Genomic DNA, 26,401 nt, shown 5'->3' on the forward strand with positions numbered 1-26,401 from the left:
ATGAATTATATCCTATTAACCTTGCTGATGGTGACCGGTGAGTGACTCATGGTAACTCATTGTCAAGTTTATCAGGACTTTGTTGGGGGCTGAGGCTGTGGTGCTGTGTTGGGGAGGGAGAGCCGGTGGATCAGGGACGTGAAAGTTTGGGAAATGGGTGATACATTACTCATTTTCTGTACAGGCTCAGTCATTGGTAGGACCCAAGTAAAACTTTCTATTACGGGCTCAAGGCTCCTCCCAATGTCTTATGAAGTTCATGGGCTAAAACATGGAGGTATCCAGAAGGGATAATGGAGATAGGAGCCTGGAAGGGGGCATAGGGATGTGTAAGAGACATAGGAAACAAAAAAGCAGATGTTCTGCTGTAAGGGTTGAAAGGGAAAGGTTGATTTTCCTCTTGGGCTTTAAAATGTAATGTACAATAATAAGAATAATCACCACCACCACCGCTGCCATAAAAGCACATAACTATATAGTGGTTTTATAACAGACACTGCTCTCTTCATATCAACTTTGTGAGATAAGTATTATTATTGTTCTCTCTCTCTCTCTCTCTCTCTTTTTTTTTTTTTTTTTTGATGAGGAAACTAAGGCATGGAGTAATTAGGTAACTTGCTTGTCATGAAGTTGGTATGGCTCTGTAATTAGGCAGTTAAGCTCTTCTACCTAGTTATATGGCCAGGGGACAAATACCCTAACCTCTCTGAGCCTCAGTTTCCATATGTGAAACACGAGAAAACTGTCTGTCTCTTAAAGGACATCAGTGCTTCCTAAACTTGTATTAGACTGAGAGGAGTTAGTGAAGTTAAGTGGGGTGAGGGGTGCGTAGGTTGTTTCTGACAGAGGTGAGGGTTGTTTCAGTAAGTGTGAAGGTCATGAGGTGTGACATGTTAACTAAAAGACCATCTGTGTGGCTGGAGCAGAGAGAAAGGAAGTAGATTAAGAGTCAGATAGTAGAGAGTCTTCTAGCCTTAATTTTAGAAATGACCCTGGGGGTAATAGGAATCCTTTCAAGAGTTTTAAATATCTGAGTTCTATTACCACACTTAGGATTTAGAAACATTCACGGGACTTTAGTATGGAGAATGATTTTGGGTAGAGATAGGGGTTATGGGTGGGAAAGATCTGGAGAGAAATTTAAGAGACTGTTGCAGCTTTCTGGGCAACTGAGTGGACTAGGATGGTAGCAGCGAGTCTGAAATAAAGGAGAAGGATACCAGAGGTAATAGTGAGATAGAAGTCATGGTCAGCTGAATGTGAGGAATGAAGGGCAGGAAAAAGTAAAGGCTTGTCATCCAGATTTCTGGTTGGGTGAATGGTAGTACAGTTCATGGAAATCAGGAACACCGGACAAGGAGGTGTTTGGGGAAGGAGACAGGTTACTTTTTTTGACTTACTGAGTTCGAAGTACTTTTTAGACATCAAATGGAGATGTCCACCTGAATAGAAAGGTCAGGAACTCATGACGGGTCTGAGCTGGGATGCAGATCTTGGAATTTGGGAACTTTGACAGGATTCGAATTTGTGGGAATGAGTGGAAAAGATTACTTAAAAAGAGTTTATGGAAATGTGTAAAAGACAGAAATATGAAGAGTTCTAACTGCTTTTCTGGTTTAAAATTCCCATTTTGAAATAATTATACAATTACAGGAAGTTGCAGGAAATGTGTGGAGTACCACATACCCTTCATCGGGTTTCCACCATGGTAACATCTTGCATAACTATGGCACGAAAATAGAGCAAACCATGAAACTGACATTGGTGCTGTCCAGTTTATTCAGCTTTCCTCATTTTTACGTGTGTGTATTTAACCTTCACACCTGTAGGTCTATGCGTCCATCACCACTTTGAAGAGTCCATCACTGCAGAGTCCCTCCTGTTGCCCTTCTTATGGACACACCATTACATTCTCCCTCCTCCACAAAACCCCCCTTCCCTAAGCCATGGCAACTACTAATGTGTTCTTCACTCCTGTAATATTGTTGTTGCAAGAATGTTACAGAAATGGAATCATACAGTACGTTATATTTTAGGATTGGCTCTCTTTTTTTTTTTTTAAATTTTTAAAATTTCTTTTCAGCGTAACAGTATTCATTGTTTTTGCCCAATTCCCTTGGGATTTGTCCAAGTTGTGTGTATATCAATAGTTTTTTCTTTTTATTACTATTATTCTGGGGTATGGGTTCACGTTGGTTTGTTTAACCATTTACCCACTGAAGCACATCTGGGTGGTTTTCAGGTTTTGGCTTTTACTAATAAAGCTGCTATGTCTTTTGTGTGATAGTAAGTTTTTGTTTGTCCAGGATACATGTCCAATAATGCAGTTTCTGGCAGCATGGTAATTGTATGTTTAGTTTTATACCATACTGCCAAATTGTTTTCCAGATTGGCTGCACCATTTTAGATTCCCACCAACAATGTATGAGTGAGCCATTTTCTCTACTTCTCTGCCAGCATTTGGTGTTTTCACCGAAGTTCACTATTTTTTATATTAGCCATTCTGTTGATACCATATTGAAATTTTAATGTTCATTTTCCTAGTGACTAATGATGTCAAATATCTTTTCATATGCCTGTTTACTGTATGGATATTCTTTATTTTTTTTTTAAATTATTTATTTGACAGAGAGATCACAAGTAGAGAGGCAGGCAGAGAGAGAGGAAGGGAAGCAGGTTCCCCGCCGAGCAGAGAGCCCAATGTGGGGCTCGATCCCAGGACCCTGGGACCATGACCTGAGCCAGAGGCAGAGACTTTAACCCACTGAGCCACCCAGGTGCCCCTGGATGCTCTTTTTAGTGAAGTGTTTGTTCTTGTCTTTTGCCTATTTTCTAATTAGATTGTTTGTTTTATTGACTATTGAGTCTGAGAATAGGTATCCAGTCTGTACAAGTCCTTTATCAGCTATGAGGTTTGCACATATTTTTCCCGGTCTATAACTTGTCTTTAAACTCTCTCCAGAGAGTCTTTTATAAAGCAATTGTCTTTAAATTTGATGAGGTCCAATTTATCATTTGATCCGTAGGTTATTCAGAAGTATGTTTAATCTCCAAGTATTTTGGGATTTTCCAGGTATCTTTCTGTTATTCATTTCTAGTTTAATTCCATTGTGGCTTAAGTTAAAAAGTTGTGTGATTCCCTATTCTTTTACCTTTGTTAAGGTGTGTTACATGGTCCAGAATGTGGCCTATCTTGGTGAATGTTCCATGTGGGCCTGCGAAATATGTGTGTTCTGCTGGTTTTACAAAAGCAGTCTATAATTGTCAACTACATCCAGTTGGTCGAAGGTGCTGTGGACTTAAATGACATCCTGACTGTTTTTCTGCCTTCTAGAACTGTCCATTCCTGATACAGAAACATGTTGAAGTCTCCAAGTAGGAGAACGGATTTATCTATTCCTCTCTGTAGTTCTATCAGCTTTTATCTCATATAGTTTGGTGATCTGTGATTATGCACACACACACTAAGGATTGTTATGTCTTCTTGGATCATTGATCCCTTTATTATAATATAATAATGCCTGCCTTTATCTCTGATAACTTTCCTTAAAGTCTGTTATGTTTGAAATTAATATAGCTACTCCTGCTTTCTTTTGAGTAGTGTTACTGGGGTATATCTTTCTCCATCCATTTACTTTTGGTCTGTATGTCTTTATATTTAAAGTGGGTTTAGGGGGTCCTGGCTGGCTCAGTTGGTGCATGCAACTCTTGATCTTAGGGAAGCCCCGAGTTGGGTGTAGAGATTACTGAAATAAATAAAACTTAAAAAAATTTAAAGTGGGTTTATTGTAGACAAGAGACACTTGGGTCTTATATTTTGAATCATTCTGACAATCTCTGTGTTTTAATTGGGGCATTTAAACTGCTGTATTCATATTGAATATTGATATAGTTGGATAACTATCCACCATATTCGCTATTGTTTTCTACTTGTTTTATGCTCCTGATTTTGTCTTTCACTTTTTTTGGTTTGCCACTTGTGATTTTAATGGAGTATTTTATATTATTTTAGTGTCTCTCCTTTCTTAGCATATCCATTATACTTCTTTTTTTTTAATGTTTTTTTATATGGTTGCCTTAGAGTTTGCAATATAAATTTACAATTAATCGTTGTCCACTTCCAAAAACACTGTGTCAGTTCATGGATAGTGTGAGTACCTAATGATAATAAAATAATTCTGACTTCTCTCTCCTTTCCCTTACATCATTGCTGTCATTCATTTCACTTGTATATGGGCATATATGCATGTAAGCATATATCATTGCATATATTGCCGGGGGGTGAAGTGAATTGAAGTTTTGCATTTACCACATTTCCATGTTGAAGGGTAAGAATTGAAATGCACCTCCCTACTCCCTACTGTGCTCCATTTACCAGGAAATGGAGGAGGCAATGTTCCGAGCAACTCTACCTTACATAGTCTTGTTCAGTATAGTTGTCAAATGATGATGAAGGCTTGGCAACCTGCTTGGTCCTGGGGACATAGGGCCATGTGTGGTGGAGGGAAGGAAGTAGAGTATTGTTAACTTTGCCTCAGACTCCTCCGTCAGCCTCCTGGCCACTGTGCAAAGGCTCAGCTTTCCCCTGAGCCCCATTCATACCACCCTGCTTGAGAAATTGGAGTATTGCCTGCTTCCACTGGGAGTGAGGGTGGAATATTAGCCCCCTACTCAGCCTTGGGGAACCCATGGCAGGCGGGCATTTTCCCATTGTTTGGGAACATTGCCACTTCCCATTGTTTAGTTAGAGTAGGATAGGTGTTGTCAAGAAGAGTTCTTTTGTGTTCAACTATCCTTTCCCCTTTCCTCGGGCTTGGAGGAGCATGTTTTTCTTGAAGCTTTTAAAAATTTTGTTTTGTTTTTGTTTTTGGCTTTGCTTTTTGGTGGTTCTGGATTATAGGCTACTCTGCTCCAGTGCTCTATCTTGGATCTATGAGATGTAAGAATACCCAGGGAAGTTAATGTTATGTTGTTCCTTAAGTCCCCAGGTTCCTTAGGTAGTCCACTTTCTTTTTTCCATTATTCAGAGTGTTTCTATGTTTGTTGTGTTTATTGTGTGGGGTTTTTAGTTGTAAAAGGGAAAAGATGGGAGTGCGGAATGGGGCTACTCCTTCTTGGATCAAATGCAAAGTTGAGCTCTAATGCTTTATGGGCTGCTAGAAGATGAGAGCCTGGTAAAGTACCTTATGAGGCAGGAGAAATTAAAAATGTAATTTACACCAGTCAGAAGAGTCTGTTTCTAGGAGGAGGAAGTAGTTAATGTGTTCTATGCCTGTGACAAATAAAGAAAATTTAAGTGCAGACACAGTGAAGGCATATAGTTGCATTAATATGGAATTAAAATTTGCCTACAGGATTATTCAAGGACATTAGGACAAGGGATCTCTGAAGAGTAATAAGAACGTAATTAAAAGTTACATGCAGGGCGCCTGGGTGGCTCAGTGGGTTAAGCCTCTGACTTCAGCTCAGGTCATGATTCCAGGGTCCTGGGATCGAGCCCCGCATTGGGCTCTCTGCTCAGCAGGGAGCCTGCTTCCTCCTCTCTCTCTGCCTGCCTCTCTGCCTACTTGTGATCTCTGTCTGTCAAATAAATAAATAAAATCTTAAAAAAAAAAGTTACATGCAAACAATGAATCATGGAACACTACATCAGAAACTAATGATGTACTGTATGGTGACTAACATAACATAATAAAATAAAAAAATAAAATGATGAATAAAGGAATCTAAATCAGGTAGAGAGCGAAGATGAAACAGGCAGGGACTGGCTGGAATGCAGGGGTAAGGACACAATGTGTAAGTTTCTAATGAGTTCTTAGAATCAGTGACTGTAAAGCTTGGTCAAGAGTGAGTTAGGACATCAGGGCTTTGGTGGGGAGAAATCTGAGCATTTTTAGAGTAAATGACCAATATTTGGTTGGGAGCTCAGCCTGGAATATAACTCAGTTTTGATTAGGAGAAACCTGTTCCTCAGCTTTCCTTGGAAGGACCAGTGGCTTGAAGGAACTGTGTGTTGTTGCTGCAGCTAAGGTGGAACTAGTAGTAGTGCAGACTTCTGAAAGCTAACGAGGGATGGTCTGGAGTCAGGAATAGATTGTGGGAATTAAGACAGACTGAATTTATGCACTGGATTATCTTAGAGTAAGAAGAAATGTGAAGATTATCTGCATTCTCAACTTTTTTGAGCGTGAGAACCTCTTTTAGTCTTAAAGGATTTTGACTCTTTGAATGATAATTCTTCCTTGAATACTTAGGTAATGCGAAAAGGTGAATTAACTATCTTTGTTAAAGCGATGCATATTTTATTAAATACTGTTTACTGGATTTCCTGTTAACTTTACTTTTTTATTTTTTTTTAAATTTCTTTTCAGTGTAACAGTATTCATTGTTTTTGCACCACACCCAGAGCTCCATGTAATCCGTGCCCTCCCTAATACCCACCACCTGGTTCCCCCAACCTCCCACCCCTTGCCCCTTCAAAACCCTCAGGTTGTTTTTCAGAGTCCATAGTCTCTCATGGTTCACAGTAGATCTTGTGTCCATCCACCCACTTAGGTGCTCTTCTCCATCTCCACCACTGCCAGTTTAATGCAAGTCACATCACTTTGTGCCAGGCCTACTAGAGTAAGCCTAACTGTTTCTTCTCATGCCCTTTTCCAATTCATTTCTTGTTTGTTTGTTTTTTTTTAAAGATTATTTATTTATTGGAGAGAGAGAGGAGAACACGCGTGACAGCAAGCATGTGCAGGGGGAGGGGCAGAGGGAAAGGGAAAAGCAGACTCCGGCTGAGCAGGGAGCTCAAGGCAGGGCTGGATCCCAGGACCCTGAGATCATGACCTGGGCCGAAGGCAGACTGAGCCACCCAGGCACCCCTCTAGTCCATTTTTAATCAAAACCCAGTGATGTTTTAAAAAAAAATAATTGGATCAACATAACTTTTGTATATTCAAATTCTTTAGTAGATTTTTTTTACACTCAGAATAAAATCCAAACTCTTGAGCATGGCTTTCAAGCCCTGCTTGATGAGGTCCCTGCTTCCTCTAAAGGCTCATCCTAGGGCAGTCTTTTCCTCAGCCTCTGTGTTTCTGTCTCTTTGTCTCTCTTCAGATTCCTGAGCACGCCTAGTCCTATCTCCTCTTTGAACCTCTGTAAATGCAGTTCCTCTCCTGAAAAATCTTTCTTCTGCTCTTCTCATAGCTGGTTTTTCTCATCTTCCTGTCTCAGATCACCTGCCATTTACCCAGCAAGTACTTTTTTGCACACCCAAACTAAAATAGATTCTTCATTTACTCTTTCTTATTATGTTTTCTCATGGAGCACTGTCACTTTCTCATCACAATTTATAACTGTCCATTTATGTACTTATTTGCTTGTTGTCTATCCCCTTCATTTCATGGAGGCAAAGTCTACTTCTATCTCGGATACCCTTTTATATTTAATATGCAATATGTTGCCTGGCACATAGTAAGTATTCAAGAAATACTTTTTAAAATAAATGCATGCATATATGAATTTGAGAAAAAAGTACACACACATAAATACAACATTAACTCTTAGTCTTCTGATGATGCTTGTTTCACATATGGATTCAGAAAACCATTTCATTAATTTCAGAGCCTCCCAGTGGACCCCTGCACACAAAGTGAATTTTACTCCAACCCACTAATTCATTTGTATAATGCATACATATTGAGTTCCTGCCAGACACTGTCCTAGTTAGTGGGGGATATTGTATAAGTCATTGTTCCTTATCGTCTACAGGTGAAAACCCCATAGACCCAGAAACATAAATTGACAAAGCAAGAGAAGCCCAAATTGAAAAAAGTGACAATGACAAGAAAGGATCAGAGAAAATCTCCAGAAACAACAACAAAATAATAATAGAATGGCAATAAATACATATCAATAACTACTTTGAAAGTAAATGGACTAAATGCTCTAGTCAAAAGACACAGGGTGACAGAATGGATTAAAAAACAAGACGTATCTATATGCTGCCTACAAGAGACTCATTTTAGATTGAAGTCACATGCAGACTGAAAGTGAGGTGGTAGAGAAACATTTATCACACAAATGAATTTCAAAAGAAAGCTGGAGTAGCAATATTTATATCAGACAAACTAGATTTTATCCTAAACTATAGCAAGAGATGAAGAAGGGCACTATATAATAATAAAGGGGACAATTCAACAAGGCAATATAACAATTATAAATATTTATACACTCAACATGGGAGCACCTAGATATATAAAACAATTATTAACAAACAGAAAGGAATGAATTGACAATAACACAATAACAGTAGGGGACTTTAATATCCCACTTAAATTAATGGGCAGAGCATCTAAACAGAAAATAAACATGGAACAATGTTTATTGTTTGAATGACACATTGGGCCAGATGGACTTAACAGATATATGCAGAACATTCCATCCTAAAACAGAGTACACATTCTTTTCAAGTGCACATGGAACATTCTCTAGAATAGGTTGCATTTTAGGTCACAAAACAAGCCTCAACAAATACAAAAAGATTGAAATCATACTATGCACCTTTCTGATCACAATGCCATGAAAGTAGAAGTTAGCCACAAGAAAAAAATTGGAAAGACCACGAATACATAGAGGTTAAACAACATGCTACTAAAAAATAAGCGGTCAACCAGGAAATCAAAGAAGAAACAAAAAAAAATACATGGAAACAAATAAAAATGAAAACACAACCGTCCAAAACCTATGGGAATGCAGCAAAAGCAGTCCTAAGACGGAAGTATATAGCAATACAGGACTACCTCAAGCAATAAGAAAAAAATCTCATGCACACTAACCTTACACCTAAAGGAACTACAAAAAGAGCAAAAAATGAAGCCTAAAGCCAACAGAGGGAAGAAAATAATAAAGATTACAGCAGAAATAAATTATATAGAAACTAAAAAACAAACAAATAATAAAACAAATCAATGAAACCAGGAGCTGATTCTTTGAAGAAATTAGTAAAATTGATTAACCTCTAGCCAGACTTATCGAAAAGAAAAGAGAAAGGACCCAAATCAATAAAATCACTAATGAGAAAGGAAAAATAACAGCTAGTACTACAGAAATACAAATAATTATAAAAAAATATTTTGAAAAACTATTATGTGAACAAATTAGGTAACCTAGAAGTAATGGATAAATTCCTAGAAACATATAAACTACCAAAACTGAAACAGAAAAAAAAAATAGAAAACTTGAACAGACTGATAACTAGCAAAGAAATTGAATCAGTAATCAAAAAACTCCCAATAAAACAGAAGTCCAGGTACAGATGGCTTCATGAAAGGCAAATCCTACCAAACATTTAAAGAAGAGTTAATACCTGTTCTTCTCAAACTATTCCAAAAGCTAGAAATGGAAGGAAAACTTCCAAACTCATTAGATGAGTCTAGATTACCCTGATGCCAAAACTAGATGAAGACACAACTGTAATAGAGAACGATAGGCCAATATCCCTGATGAGCATGGATGCAAAAATTCTCAATAAAATACTAGCAAATTGAATCTGTTAAAATAATCATTCACGACAATCAAGTGGGATTTATTTCTGAGCTGCAAGGGTGTGTTCAGTATCTGCAAATCATACGATCCTTTCAACAGATGCGGAAAAAGCATTTGACAAAGTACAACATCCATTCGTGGTAAAAACTCTCGACAAAGTACGGTTGGAGGGAACATTCCTCAACATCATAAAGGCCATATATGAAAAACCCACAGCTAATATCATCCTCAGTGGGGGAAAACTGAGCTTTTCTTCTATAGTCAGGAGCAAGACAGTGATGTCCACTCTCATCACTGTTAATTAACATACTATTGGAAGTCCTAATTATAGCATTCAGACAACAAAAAGAAATAAAAAAGACATCCAAATTGGCAAGGAAGAAGTCAGACTTTTACTGTTTGCAGATGACATGATGCTCTATGTAGAAAACCTGAAAGACTCCACCAGAAAATTATTAGAACTGATACATTAATTTAGCAAAGTCTCAGGCTATAAAATCACCATACAGAAATCTGTTGCATTTCTATACACCGATAATAAAGCAGCAGAAAGAGAAATCAGGGAATTGATCCCATTTGCAACTTCACCAAAAACCGTAAGATACCTAGGATAACACTAACCAAAGAAGTGAAAGACCTGTACTCTGAAAACTATGGAACACTGATGACAGAAATTGAAGAGGACACGAAGAAATGGAAAGATATTCCATGCTCAGGGTTTGGAAGAACAAATATTGTCAAAATGTCTGTACTGCCATAAGCTATCTACATGTTTAATGAAATCCCTATCCAATTTCCAACATTTTTCACAGAACTAGATGAAAGAATTGCAAAATTTGTATGGAATCAGAAAAGACCCTGAATAGCCAAAGCAGCCTTTGAGTGGGAGGGCAGGAAGCAAAGCTGGAGACATCAAAACTCCAGACTTTGAGTTATATTACAAAGCTATAGTAACCCAAACAGTATGGTACCAGCACAAAAATCAACATAGATCAATGGAACAAAATCGCAACCCAGAAATGAACTCACAACTCTATGGTGAGCTAATTTTTGACAAAGCAGGAAAGAATGTCTAATGGGAAAAAGACAATCTCTTTAACACATGGTGTTGGGAACATTGGACAGCCACATGCCGAAGAATGAAACTGGACACTTCCTTATACCATGCACAAGAATAAATTCAAAATGGACTTAAGGCCTAAATGTGAGACCTGAAACCGTAAAAATCCTCGAGGAGAACACAGGCAGTCACATCTTTGACATCAGCTGTAGCAACTTCACCTGAGGCAAGGGAAACAAAAAGGAAACAAAAACTATTGGGACTACATCAAAATAAAAGGCTTCTACACAGCAAAGGAAACAATCAACAAAACTAAAAGGCAACCTATGGAATGGGAGAAGATAATTTGCAGATGACATATCTGATAAAGGCTTAGTATCCAAAATATATAGAGAACTTATAAAACTCAACACGCAAAAAAGGAATAATCCAATTAAAATATGGGGAAGATAAAGCTAGAGTAGTAGGACTCAAAAGAGCCTTAAAAAACATACAGAGAAGTTTGCATTCTTGGGTAATTCCACGAAGAAATAAAAATGGCTAATATATTTTTTAAAGACTTCCTTTACTGGTAGGTAGTCGAAGAAATGGAAATTAAGTGGATAATATTTTAACTTATTCAATTACCAAATACTTTTCAATCATAATATTCTCTGCTGCTGAGGGTATGAAGAGAAAGTTTCTTACACTCAGCTGGTAATAGTGATCTTTCTGAAAAGCTATTTGGCAATTCAAATACAAAGTTCCAAAATGCTCAAATCCCTTCCTCCCTTTAATTTTGCCTCTCAGATGTTATTTAAGAAATAATTAGAACTACATTTAAAAAATATATATAAATATATAAATATATAATATATAATATTATATATATAATATATATATATAATATATAATATAAATATATAAATATAAAATGTTCTACAAACTAGGTACCAAAATAGAAACACTACTAAATACGTGACTGTTCCATAGGATTAAATTTATGCAAGTATTGAAAAGAACATTTACAAAGAAGTTTGGAGTTTTAATGACATAGTTTATAAATATATTATATGTGTATATATAATCTGTATAATTGTGACCTTGAATGTCTGTAGACAGAACTGACTACATAATTTGCAGAGCCTAGTAGAAAATGAAAATGCAAGATCTCTTGTTCAAAAGTTATAATTAAAAGATAGCAGTAGTAGAGCCTTAAACCAAATGTAGGGCCCTTCTGAACACAAGTTCTGTGTGAGTACACAGGTCTCACACCCTTGAAACTAGCCATCCCTACAGAAAAAATACTGAAAGAAAATATCCCAAAACATTATTAATGATTACCTTTTGGTTTGGGGATTACCGATGATTTTTTTTTTTACTGATGATTTTTGTTTCATGTCTTTTATAAATTTTCACAATAAATATATATCACTTTTTAAAAAATAAACAAAATATAGGCAGAAGACATGAACAGACATTTTTCCAAAGAAGACGTGCAGATGGCCAATAGACGTATGAAAACATGCTCAACATCACTTATCAGGGAAATGCAAATCAAAACTACGATATAACATCACCTCATACCTGTCAGAACGGCCAAGATCAGAAACAACAAGTGTTAGAGAGGATGTGGAGCAAAAGGAGCCCTCTTGCACTGTTGCTGGAAATGAAAACTGGTGCCGGCACTGTAAAAACCAGTATGGAGTTTCCTCAAGAAGTTAAAAACAGAGCTACCCTACGATCCAGCAATTGTACTAGTAGGTATTTACCCAAAGAATAAAAATATACTAATCCAAAGGGTTACATGCACCCCCATGTTTACAGCAGCATTATCTGCAATAGCCAAACTATGGAAGCAGCCCAGTGTCCATTGACTGATCAGTGGATAAAGAAGAGGTGGTATATTCATACATGATGGACTATTCCTCAGCCATCAGAAAGGAGGAATACCTAACTTTTGCATCAACATGGATGAGGCTGGAGGAGATTATCCTGAGTGAAATAAGTCAAGCAGAGAAAGTCAATTATCATATGGTTTCACTTACTTGTGGAGCATAAGGAATAGCGTGGAGGACATTAGGAGAAGGAAAGGAGAAACGAAGTGGGGGGAATCAAAGGAGGAGACAAACCATAAGACTATGGACTCTGGGAAACAAACTGAGGATTTTAGAGGGGGGGGGCAGGGGGATAGTTTAGCCTGGTGATGGGTATTGAGGAGGGCATGTATTGCATGGAGCATTGGGTGTTATACGCAAACAGTGAATCATGGAACACTACATCAAAAACTAATGGTGTACTGTATGGTGACTAACATAACATAGTAAAAAAAAAAAGCCATAAGATAGGTGTAAAAAAATAAAAATTAAAACTATAAACAAAAAGAGTTTGTGTATAGTTGACACACAATGTTACATTAATATCAGATGTACAATGTAGTAACTTGATAAGTTTATATATTATACTATGTTCACTGTAAATGTAGCTACTATCTGTCACCATACAGCGCTATTAGAATATTACTGACTGTATTTCCTATGCCATGCCTCTTATTCCCATGACCTATTCATTCCATGACTGGAAGACTGTATCTCCCTCTCCCCTTCATTCATTTTCCCCATCCCCTCATCCCCCTGCCCTCTGGTAACCATTACGTTGTTCTCTGTATTTTTAGGTCTGTTTCTGCTTTTTGTTTATTCTTTTTTTTTTTTTTTTTTAGATTTTATATATGATTGAAAGCATATGGTATTTGTCTTTCTCAGTCTACTTATTTCACTTAGTATAATATCCTCTAGGTCCATCCGTATTGTTGCAAATGATAACATCCTTTATTATGGCTACATAATATCCATTGTATTGTCTCTCTTGAGAAAGAAAAACAAAGCTGGAGGCCTCACAGTTCTGGGTTTCAAGATGTACTACAAAGCTGTAGTAATCAAAACAGTGCAGTACTGGCACAAAAACATACACATACATCAATGGAACAGAATAGAGGACCCACAGATAAACCCACAGTTATACGGTCCATTAATCTATGACAAGGGAGACTAGAATATACAATGTAGGAAACACAGTCTCTCTAATAAATTCTTAATCTGTAAAATAATATAAAATGTATCCATCCCATAGTTGTTTTTTTTTCTGTGAAGAATAAAAAATGTAAATAAGTACACCAAGTATTTAGTACAGTGTTTGTACAGTATGGTTCTCTAGTACCATAGAGTTAGGGTATCACTTAGTTAGCTAAGTGATTAATGAGTGGCAAATATTGATATTATCTGATACTGGCATCCCGAAATCTCCATAAGCACCCCGAGTTCTCTTTAGTCACCTGGGTTATTTCCCTTGATTCTCTTCTCTCTTTGTTCCAGGTGTTGTTTCATATGTTGGTGAAGACATGGAAGGGTTAAATCATCTTCACTACCTATTTTACCTGAATTCCAATTATCAGTCCTGTGTGGGGACTTTGATTGCCCCTCAGTGGGTATTGACAGCGGCACACTGCTTCTTACCGTAAGTGCTGGGGATCTGTCCGCTCTGTTCCAAGGCTCCAAGGCTCCCCCAATACACCTGTATGTGTTAGTGTGTATACATGTTGGTGTGTACCTGCAACTGTACCTCTTGGTATGTAACTCTAGAGTATATAATTAGGAGTGGAATTGCTGGGTAATAGAGGATGCAAATGTTCACTTTTGTACATCTTCCAGCAATTTATAAGCATTTCCCACATTGGGTATTGTCAGACATTTTTCTCTTTTGCTGATTATGTCAAATTTCTTGTGATGCTCTTAATTTTTTAATCTTTATTAGTAGTGATGATTAGCATAATTTTTTCTCCTCCTTTTTCCTCTTCATCCTCTTCCTTCTGCTAATAGTGTTTCTTCAGGGAAATTCTCTTTCATGTTTTATGAACATTTTGTGAATTTAAAAAGATTGCTTTGTAGGACTTCTGTAAAGCTCTAGTTATTACTCTTTTGTCAATTACGTATGTTGAAAATACATTCTTCCAGTTCGTGGTACCATCTTCTCTTTACGGTGTATTTTGATAAATAAGAGCTCTTAACTTGGGTATAATTCAATTTAACACTTAAATTATCATCTTTATTTCTGATTAATTGGGTCTTGTGCCTAGTTGAGAATAACTTTATGATTCAAGATCAGAAAGATATTTCTTCATTTCTAGAGTCTTTAAAGTTTTGATTTCATATTTAAATATTTATATCATTTAGACTTGATGTTTGTGAATGATGTGAAGTAGGGATCCAGTTTCATTTTTTTAAATTATAGTAAACTAAACATCCAGATATCATTTATCTAATGGTTCCTTCTTTCTCCAGTGACTGCAACACCACTTCCATCATCTATGAAAGTTCTTCTCTCTGTGCATGTTTTTGGACTCTCTATACTGCTCCATTGGTTTATTTATTATAGACCAATACCACAATGCCTTAATAATTATGACTTTCTCATAATTTGTGATGTCTGATAGGGTAGGCAGCATGTTTTTCTTTATCAGGAACACTGAGGTATTTTTTAAAATAAATTTTAATATCAATTTGTTAAGTTCTATGAAAACTCTGTTGGAATTTATTTGGAATTACTTTGACTCTTGTATCAGTTGGGAAGAATTAATATTTTTCTGATAATGATTATTCATAGCCATGGATCTGGTATATCTCTTTACTTATTTTGGTTTCCCTTTGATGAATTTCAAGAGTTTTATCTACATACATATCTTGTACATATCTTATTAAAAATTTATTCTTAAAGTGCTTTATATTTTTCTATTATATTTTTAATCGATGTGCTTTCAGAAAATCATATTTTCTGTCTATTAGTGATGATGGAAATGCAGTTGTTATAATAAACTTGTATCATAAATTTATCTAATGGCATGTTCTCTTGTTATATTTTCTTACTATTTCTAGTAATTTATGCATATGTTCCTATGTATTTTTTACTAACCATCTTTGAAAAGGGCCATTTTCGTTATTATTTTAATTCTAAATAATTTTTATAAATTTCCGCATGATTAAACCTTTCATTCCTAAGTTTAGAATTTGGTTGGGTAAATTTTGGAGGATAACTTCCAAATTAAAAGAAAATCTTTGAGTTCTAGTTTAATTGTTTTGTGGTCAGAGAATGTGATCTATGTGATATTGATCCTTTGACAAGAATTGAGACTTGCTTTTTGGACCAGTATAAAGTCAATTTTTATAACTCCTCATTTGTTTGAAAGAATATACATGCTGTAATTTTAGGATAGAAGTTTCTATGTATATCAAACTTTGTGTAGTTCAAGTCTTTGGTATCCTTACTATTTTTTTTGCTTAATATGAATAATTTAGAGATTTGCATTGAAATATTCTTCTGTATATAGATTGATCAAAATAGTCCTATACATTTATTATTTTTTGTTTTTTAAAAATGCTTTTTAGGCTATTTTGTTAAGTATATGTAAGTTCAGGTACATTTATAAATGTAGGTGCTTTGTGCATTCCTAATAAATCAAAGCTATTACTATATATCATTACTTTCTCTCCTGCTTTTTTTTTTTTTTTTTGGTTGGTTAGTGTTGTCCTGGTATATCATTTTATATCTTTTCTACCTTTCTGTATCTTTTTGATTTAAATATATCTATTAATTTACATATAGTAAGATTAAAAAATACAATTTACAATTATTTGATTAATATTTTAGATACCTTTTAATTCTTCTTTCATTTTTCTTGTGAAGTATACACACTTTCTATTCTTTTAGCCATTGCTTTATAAATTTTAATATGGAGATTTAATGTAACAGAGTCTAAAGTTACATAATATTCGAATGCCCTTTTTTGATTTCAAGTTTTTATTTAATTCTTAGTTAGTTAATATTTATGGTAAAATTGGTCTCAGATGTAGAGTTTAGTGATTCATCACTTAAATATAGCACTCAGTGCTCCTCACAACAAGTGCCCTCCTTAATATCCAAAACCCATTTAGCCCATTCCCTGCCCAACTCCCTCCATCAAACCTCAGTTTGTTCTCTATAGTTAGGGGTCTCTAATGGTTTGCTTCCCTATCTCTTTTTACCCCCCTTCCCCATGTTCATCTGTTTTGTTTCTTAAATTCCACATATGAGTGAAATCATATGGTATTTATGTATTTATCTTTCTCTGACTTGTTTCACTTAGCATAATACTGTCTAGCTCTGTCTATTTTGTTGCAAATGGCAAGATTTCATCTTTTTTGATGGCCGAGTAATATTCCATTTTATATATATGTACACCACCTCTTCTTTATCTATTCATCAGTCAATGGATACTTGGGCTGCTTCCATAGTTTGGCTATTACAGATAATGCTGCTATGAACATTGGGGTGCATATATCCCTTTGAATTATATATTTGTATCCTTTGGCCAAATCCCTAGTCATAAATTGCTGGATCATAGGTTAGTTCTGTTTTTAATTTTTTGAGGGACATCCATACTGTTTTTAGGGTGGCTGCACCAGCTTAAATTCCCACCAACAGTGTATGAGGGTTCCCCTTTCTTTGCATCCTGCCAACATCTGTTGTTTCCTGTGTTGTTAATTATAGCCATTCTGACAGGTGTGAGGTGTTATCTCATCATGGTATTGATTTGCATTTCTTTTTAATTTTAATTTTTTTTTCAGTGTTCCAAGAGTCATTGTTTATGCACCACACCCTGTGCTCCATGCAATATGTGCCCTCCATAATACCCACCACCAGGCTCACCTATCCCTCCACCCCCCCTTCCCTTCCAAAACCCTCTGTTTGTTTCTCAGGATCCACAGTCTCCCATGCTTCATCTCCCCCTCTGACTTCCCCCAATTCACTTTTCCTTTCCTTCTCCTAACATCCTCCATGTTATTCCTTATGCTCCACAAGCAAGTGAAACTATATGATAATTGATTTTCTCTGCTTGACTTATTTCACTCAGCATACTCTCCTCCAGACCCATCCATGTTGGTACAAAATTGGGTATTCATCCTTTCTGATGCAGGTGTAATATTCCATTATATATATAGACCATATCTTCTTTATCCATTCGTCTGTTGAAGGGCATCTTGGCTCTTTCCACAGTTGGGCAATTGTGGCCATTGCTGCTATGAACATTGAGGTACATATGGCCCTTCTTTTCACTACATCTGTATCTTTGGGGTAAATACCCGGTAGTGCAATTGCAGGGTCATAGGGAAGATCTATTTTTAATTTCTTAAGGAATCTCCACACTGTTTTCCAAAGTGTCTGCACCAACTTGCATTCTTCCCACCAACAGTATGAGTGTTCCCCTTTCTCCACATCCTCTCCAACACTTGTTGTTTCCTGTCTTGTTAATTTTGGCCATTCTAACTGGCATAAGGTGGTATCTCAATGTAGTTTTGATTTGAATTTCCCTGATGGCTAATGATGATGAACATTTTTTTTCATGTGTCTGTTAGCCATTTGTATGTCTTCTTTGGAGAAGTGTCTGTTCATGTCTTCTGCCCATTTTTTGACGTGATTATCTGTTTTCTGGAGTGTTGAGATCAGGAACACGACAAGGATGCCCACTCTCGCCACTGTTGTCCACCATAGTACTAGAAGTCCTAGCAACAGCAATCAGACAACAAAAAGAAATAAAAGGTATTCAAACTGGCAAAGAAGTCATCAAACTCTCTCTCTTTGCAGATGACATGATACTTTATTTGGAAAACCCAAAAGACTCCACCCCCAAACTACTAGAACTCAGACAGCAATTCAGTAATGTGGCAAGATACAAAAGTTTCTTTCTTATACACTAACAATGAAAATATAGAAAGGGAAATTAGGGAATCGATTCCATTTACTATAGCACCAAGAACAATAAGTTACCTGGGAATAAACCTAACCAAAGAGGTAAAGGATCTGTACTCAAGGAACTACAGAACACTTGTGAAAGAAATTGAAGAAGACTCAGAAAGATGGAAAAGCATTCCATGTTCATGGATCGGAAGAATAAACATTGTTAAAATGTCTATACTGCCCAAAACAATCTACACTTTCAATGCTATCCCAATCAAAATTCCACTGGCATTTTTTGAAGTGCTGGAACAAACAATCCTAAAATTTGTATGGAACCAGAAAAGACCCTGAATTGCTAAGGAAATGTGGAAAAAGAAAAACAAAGCTGGGGGCATCATATACCCTGATTTCAAGCTTTATTACAAAGCTGTGATCACGAAGTCAGCATGGTACTGGCACAAAAACAGACACATAGACCAGTGGAACAGAGAAGAGAGTCCAGATATGGACCCACAACTTTATGGTCAAATAATCTTTGATAAAGCAGGAAAAAATATCCAGTGGAAAAAAGACAGTCTCTTCAATAAATGGTACTGGGAAAATTGGACAGCTATATGTAGAAGAATGAAACTCGACCATTCTCTTACACCATACACAAAGATAAACTTGAAATGGATAAAAGACCTCAACGTGAAGCAGGAATTCATCAGAATCATAGAGGAGAGCATAGGCAGTAACCTCTTCTATATCGGCCACAGCAACTTCTCTCAAGATATGTCTCCAAAGGCAAAGAAAACAAAAGCGAAAATGAATTTTGGGGACTTCATCAAGATCAAAAGCTTCTGCACAGCAAAGGAAACAGTCAAAAAAACAAAGAGGCAACCCATGGAATGGGAGAAGATTTTTGCAAATGACACTACAGACAAAGGGTTGATTTGCATTTCTCTGATGCTGATGTTGAGCATCTTCTCATGTGTCTGTTAGCCATCTGGATGTCGTCTTTGGAAAAATGTCTATTCATATCTTCTGCCCATTTTTTAGCTGGATTATTTATTTTTTGGGTGTTGAGTTTGATAAGTTCTTTATAGATTTTGGATACTAGCCCTTTATCAGATATGTGATTTGCAAATGTCTTCTCCCATTTTGTAGGTTGCTGTTCAGTTTAATTGATTGTTTCCTTTGCTGTGCAGATGCTTTTTATCTTGAGGAAGTCCCAATTGTTCATTTTTGCTTTTGTTTCTTTTGCCTCTGGCAGTGTGTCTAGCAAGAAGTTGCTGTGGCCGAGCTCAAATACATTGTGGCCTGTGTCTCATCTAGGGTTTTGGTGGTTTCCTGCCTCACATGTAGGTCTTTCCTGTATTTTGAATTTATTTTTGTGTTTGATGCAATAAAGTGGTCCAGTTTCATTCTTCTGCATGTGGCTGTCCAGTTTCCCTAATACAGTTTATTGAAGTGACTGTCTTTTTCCCATTGGATATTCTTTCCCTTTTTGTCAAAGACTAGTTGACCATATAGTTGTGGGTCCATTTTTGGCTTTTCTATTCTGTTCCATTGACCTGCATGTCTGTTTTTGCGCCAGTACCATACTAGCTTGATGACAACAGCTTTGTAATAAAGCGGATGCCTCTAGCTTTGCTTTTGTTTTTCAAGACTGCTCTGCCTATTTAGGGTCTTTTATGGTTCTATACAAATTTTAGGGTTGTTTGTTCTAGCTCTGTGAAAAATGTTTGTGATAATTTGATAGGATTTGCATTAAATGTGTAGATTGCTTTGGATAATACAGATATTTTACCAATATTTTTTCTTCTAATACTTAAGCATAGAATATCTTTCTATTTCTTTGTGTTCTCTTCAGTTTCTTTCATAAGTGTTTTCTAGTTTTCAGAGTACAGATCTTTTACCTCCTTGGTTAAGTTTATTATTAGGTATCTTATGGTTAAATGGGACCAATTATTTGATTTCTCTTTCTACTGCTTCATTATTTGTGTATAGAAAAGCAACAGATTTCTGTATGGTGATTTTATAGCCTGCGACTTTGCTGAATTCATGTATCAATTCTAGTAATATTTTGGAGAAGTCTTTCGGGTGTTCTACGCAGAGTATCATATGATCCATTAATAGTGAAAGTTTGACTTCTTCCTTGCCAGTTTGGATGCCTTTTATTTCTTTTTATTGTGTGATTGCTGTGGTTGGTACTTCCAATAATATGTTAGATAACAGTGATGAGAGTGGTCATTTCTGGCTTGTTTCTGACTGTAGAGGAAAGCTCTTAGTTTTTCCCCCCCACTGAGGTTGATAGTAGCTGTGGTTCTTTCATATTTGGCCTTATGATGTTGAGGAATGTTCCTTCTATCCCTGCTTTCTTGAGCATATTTATCAGGAATAGATGCTGTATTTTGTCAAATGCTTTTTCTGCATCTCTTGAGAGGATCATCTGGTTCTTATCCATTCTTTTATTAATGTGGTGTATCGCATTGATTGATTTGGGAATCTTGAACCACCCCTGCAGCCCAGGAATAAATCCTACTTGATTGTGGTGAATAATTCTCTTAATGTACTGTTGGATTAGATTTGCTAGTATGTTGAGAATTTTTGCATTCATGTTCATCAGGGGTATTGGCCTACAATTCTCCTTTTTAGTGGGGTTTTTGTCTAGTTTTGGAATCAAAGTAATGCTGGCTTTGTAGAATGAATTTGGAAGTTTAAATAGATATTTTTCTTTATTAGCTTTATTTTTATTTATTTTAGAAAGAAAGAGCATGTGAGTATGGTGGGTGGGGGGCAGAAGAAGAGAGAGAATCTCAAGCAGACTCTGCATTGAACACAGAGCCTGATGTGGGGCTCAGTCTCAAGACCCTGTGATCATAACCTCAGCCCAAATCAAGAGTCAGTTGCTTTGGGGGAAATCAGAGGGGGAGATGAACCGTGAGAGACTGTGGGCTCAGAGAAACAAACTGAGGGTTTTGGAAGGGAGGGGGGTGAGGGGATGGGTAAGCCTGGTGGTGGGTATTAAGGAGGGCACATATTGCATGGAGCACTGGGTGTTCCATGAATCTTGGAACACTGAAAAAAATAAAAATAAAAATAAAAATATTAAAAATAATAAAAATATTAAAGAAAAAAAGAGTCAGTTTCTTAACTGACTGAGCCACCTAGGCATCATGGTATTAACTCTTCTTTAAATGTCTGGTAGAATTCCCATGGGAAGCTATCTGTCCCTGGACTTTTGTTTTTTGGGAGATTTTTGATTACTGATTCAATTTCTTTGATGGCTATAGGTCTGATCAAATTTTCTATTTCTTCCTGTTTCAGTTTTGATAGTTTTTATGTTTCTAGGAATTTATCCATTTCTTCCAGATTGCCCAGTTCATTGGCATATACTTTTTCATAGTATTCTCTTATAATCGCTTGTATTTCTGTGGTGTTGGTTGTGATCTCTCCTCTCATTCATGGTTTTATTTATTTGAGTCCTTTCTCTTTTCTTTTTGATAAGTTTAGTAGGGGTTTATTAATTTTATTAATTCTCTGAAAGGACCAGCTCTTAGTTTTGTTGATTTGTTCTACTGTCTTGTTTCTATATTATTTCTGCTCTAGTCTTTATTATTTCTTCTGCTGACTTTAGGCCTTATTTGATGTTCCTTTTCTAGCTCCTTTAGGTGTAAGGTTCGGTTCTCATAGGCATTCTTAGTTATATTCTATCCACATCTCTCAGAGAGAACCACTATTCTCTTGTTTTTCTGCCACAGTTCAGTTTTGCATACTATAGAGTTATCTTAAGCTGAAATTCACTCACTCTAACTTGCCTGAATCATCTATTTATCATGAACTCTTTTTTTCAATATAAACCTCTCTACTTACTTATAAGCATATTTTATGATAAATTAAGTCATGAAATTAGGGGAAGGAAAAATGAGAAATAGAGGAAGGATAAGAGAAAATATTAGAAGGCACCAGTTTTAGATAGTCATTAAATTAACACTGGAAGAACTAATGACTTCCCTTTAGCAAGACAGGAGAGTAATCTTAACAACAGAAAAAAAAAACAACTTGACAAACACAGATGCACAAGAGTTATTACAACTGATTTAAACAATAAGTTGGGCCTAACAATTCCATCAAGTTCTATAGCTAAAACACCAGTGCTCGTTAATTCCCAAGGTATGGAAATGGATTGGTGGGGGTCATTAAGTGATCTCTCATTTAGAAAGGCGAGAAAGAAAAAAACTTAGTATCATGGTTTCTTCCTTTTCTGTTCTAATGTATCAGTCCAATGAACAGTCTTGCTCTTGTCAAAATTCCTCCCAGTGGCCACTGCAGTTTCATATTTTTCTGGAGGAATTATGCCAACTGGAGAGATATCATATGAATTTAAACACAAAGGGAGCATGTGTTTGATATAGAGAACCAAATAGACTGAGATGATCTAATGAGAAGCACAGCAGTCAGTAAAAAACAACTTGGCCAAAGACCAGTCATCCCTACCTGGGGGCCCAGCAAAATCCTTCACTACAAGCAGATGAAACAAAGTATGACAAACAAAGTATGAAACAAAGTTCTCAGGAACACAGCAAAACTAAGGAAAGTACTTAAAATATTTAATGTCTTGTAAAAGTGACTGAAAGCAAAATTTGCCTAAAGGATATTGCTCTGATGAGACCTTTAAACTTGTCAGTCCTTGGGCTTAGCTCAAGGATGAATTTATCAGGCCTGTTTCTGTTCTATGTCTTTATTTTTATTTTATTTAAAAAAATATTTTATTTATTTATTTATTTATTTATTTATTTATTTATTTTGGAGAGAGAGAGAAAGGGAGAGCATAGGTGTGAGCGGGGAGAAGGGGCTGGAGAGAGAGGGACAAGCCAACTCTGCTCTGAGTGCAGAGCCCCACATGGAGTTCAGTCTCACAACCCTGAGATCATGACTTGAGCCAAAATCAAGAGTCAGATGTTTAACCAACTGAGCCACCCAGGGCACCCCCATCCTGTCCCATTTCTTTAAACTTTACAACTCTCTATAAGGTGTCAAAGACAGACTGAGAGACAAATGGTACTATTGTTAGGAGACAATATAATCTTAGCAAATGGGAGCTCAACAAAAAATTTGGTACTTAGTACAGTGTGGTACTTATCTCACTCCTGTGGTTGGAGAAATACCTGAGTGGGAGACTCTTGGGCCTCACTGGAGTGCCCTGCTCTGATTTAGAGTCTTGAGCCATGCTAGTGAGTGGATCTCAACTGGATCTCAGTGGAACATCCAGGATTTTTGACTCTTGTTTTTCCGAAGGAACACCAGAAAACCCTGTTAATCCAGCGGTTTTGATAGATGTGAGTAGAGCATAGTATATTCAGGCAATCCTCCCTAGCATTAGAACATTTAAACTCTCAAAGCTGTTACTTACTTCCTCTATACAATTTCACATTTCCTATTCCCCTCAATTCCCAAAGGAGTCTCCTTAACAGAACCTACTATTTCATAAAAGCCTTGACTATCCATTTGCATTCTTCTTTCTACCATTTCCAGGTCTTGAATTGGAGCTTCTCTCTAGAATTATGCTAAGAATAGAGCCAAGCCATTGCGTTGCTTAACTCCTGGCAGGACCGTTTACATTATAGTCTATGTGAATGGCAACCCATTGGCTTGTATAATGCATAATCTATGTGACCACATGTGGCAGCTACACATAAAGAATTAAGTGGGCAAAAACGAGAGGAAAAGATTTAATGGGCTACCATAGAAGGAGTGTGTGTGTGTGTGTGTGTGTGTGTGTGTGAGATTAGCCTTGGGATCTGGGAGCATTAATCTTTTTTCTCTTTTTCATTTTTCAGAGATCTTCAGATCATCTTTTATGGCAGTTCCACAAATATTCAAGACTTTACCGGGGAGTTTGTACCTTATGACAGGATCATTATTCACCCAAACTTTACCGTTACCTCTCCGAAAGATGACCTCATGCTGATAAAGCTATCTCTACCTTTTACCTTCTCCACCATGATTTTTCAGTTGCCTACTGTCAAGAACGCAATTAAAGATTGTTTGATTCACACTTGGTTAGACAACAAAAACTTTATTGGTGGGTGACTATCAAAAAGAAGAGTTAGTTCTTGGATATATTCATATCTTTAGGATCTCTAAGGATTTAAGGGAAGGAATTGAAACTTATAGTACTAATGCCAGATTTCTAGGCACATGTATAAAGCTAGAATTGGAACAACAGTATTGGCTTTCTAGACTAGAAGAAGTGATCTTTAGAGTTTTGGGAATCAAATCCTAAATCAAGGTGTTACATGAATGTATCACATTGGCACACACCACAAGGATTAAAATCTGAGGTCTATGTTTGAGTATTGATGATAACATTCTTTATAGGTTTATGAACAAATTCTTTCACTTCTTTGAATCTTAATTTGTGAATTGGTAAGAATCATATTTTCCCTTTACCTAGCAGGAGTGATATTGTTATTGATTACAACAATGGTAGTAACTACCACTTGTCAATCACTAATTACATACCAGGGACAAAGCATCCTATACATATTATATAGTCATCATCACTTATCATGTAGATAAGTTTCCTTGGGATTTATATCTTATAAGACAGGAAACTAAGACTCAGGGAAATTAATTATCCAAGGTAATGAACTTGGTAACGACAGAGTTTGGATTCAGATCTTGTTTCATGCATGGATTGTCTTCTCAGCAACCACCCTTTGATGCTGATCATCTGTCAGAGATGATAAGTTGAGCAGCAGGATGTGTTTGATTCATGATCATTCATTTTTACTGAGAGGAAGCCCTGAAGTAGGGGGAGGCAGGATGCCTTATGAAAAGTCAGATAGGAATCAAAGTCTCCTTATTTTTTGTGCGTAGGAAATTCAAACCATAAGCTGCAAAGAGTCAAGATTCAACTGAGCTCTAATATAAACTGCAAAAAATTACTGGGTGAAAAACTCCTTGAAAACATGTTCTGCATAGGACCCATGCTAGGAACCCAAGAGCCCTGCCAGGTAAGTCTTCTTACCTCATTTGCCCCTAAGCTCAGTCTCTACTCTTTGTGTCTCTCATTCTTGGAGGGGCTGGATTTTTTAGTCAGGCTAGGAGCTCAGAGAGGAAGGGGCTGAAGAATAATGACTCTTTCTTCTCCACCCTGTGGTAGAGATGAAAGAAATAGATTTTGGGGTGGAAAGCTATCTTCCAGCTACTGCCCGGAAATATCTGTGTAGGGATGACTGGGAGGTGTAGGGGTCATTAAAGCAATGGAAAGAAGCTTTCATACTGTGTTCTTCTGTCTTGGACCCTTTTGCATGGCAAATGTAGTAGCTTTCATTTTTGTTCAAGTGTTGAGGAAATCTCAGGTGGGAAGGAGTTTCTGATCCCTCTACTCTATCTGGCAGGTGGTCACAGCGGCACCAGCCATCTGTGGCGGTGAATTACAAGGAATTTTGTCTTGGGAAACTGGATGTATTCTAACAGGATACGCTGTTGTCTTCACTGACCTACACAACTATGTTCCATGGATCAAGAACGTTATGTCTACAAAATAAGCTGATAAAGAGCTCCACTGACACCCTTACCTCCCAGCTGATCCACAGCAACCACATTCTGTATCTCGGTCCCTGTCTCTCCTAGGGTCTAGGCTTGATTGGAGTTCCAAAAGAGATGGTTGATGACTCTTGGGTGTTGGCATGACTAATCTCTTTAACTGCTTCGTTGCTTATTCCTAACTCATGACTAAATGTTTATAACATGGAAAACCTGAGTGCTGGTCTCAGGAAGTAGAATTCCCCCAGGAATCTTTTTTGGATTCTATCAACTCAGGTATTTCCATTAAAATACTCTCTGCCTTATCTTAAGAACACAAAAAACAAGTGGAATGAGGGATAATAGCTACCAGGAGTCTATTTGGACAAAGTGTAACCATATAGCTGAGCAATAATTTGCCAAAAGTTGGTCATATGATTAACAATTTTTCTAATGACGAAGTGTCTCCTGTGTAAGTGTGTGTGTGTGTTTGTGTGTGTGTGTGTGTATGGGTGGTTGTAGTTAGTTCCCATTAGTTAC

The 26,401-nt window shown here is 36.8% G+C and overlaps 1 protein-coding gene across 1 annotated transcript; it reads left to right on the forward strand.

Moving 5' to 3' along the window:
• Positions 1-25,884, forward strand: LOC308352349 (putative inactive serine protease 58; the record flags this gene model as incomplete). Its single annotated transcript, XM_080818571.1, has 5 exons — positions 1-37; positions 13,948-14,089; positions 24,169-24,413; positions 25,211-25,347; positions 25,735-25,884. The coding sequence occupies 5 exons, from the start codon at positions 1-3 to the stop codon at positions 25,882-25,884; spliced, it is 711 nt and encodes a 236-aa protein (XP_080674697.1).
• Positions 25,885-26,401: the final 517 nt, after the last annotated feature.

Source organism: Martes martes, assembly GCF_963455335.1.
Source record: "Martes martes genome assembly, chromosome: 11".
NCBI lineage: Eukaryota > Metazoa > Chordata > Mammalia > Carnivora > Mustelidae > Martes > Martes martes.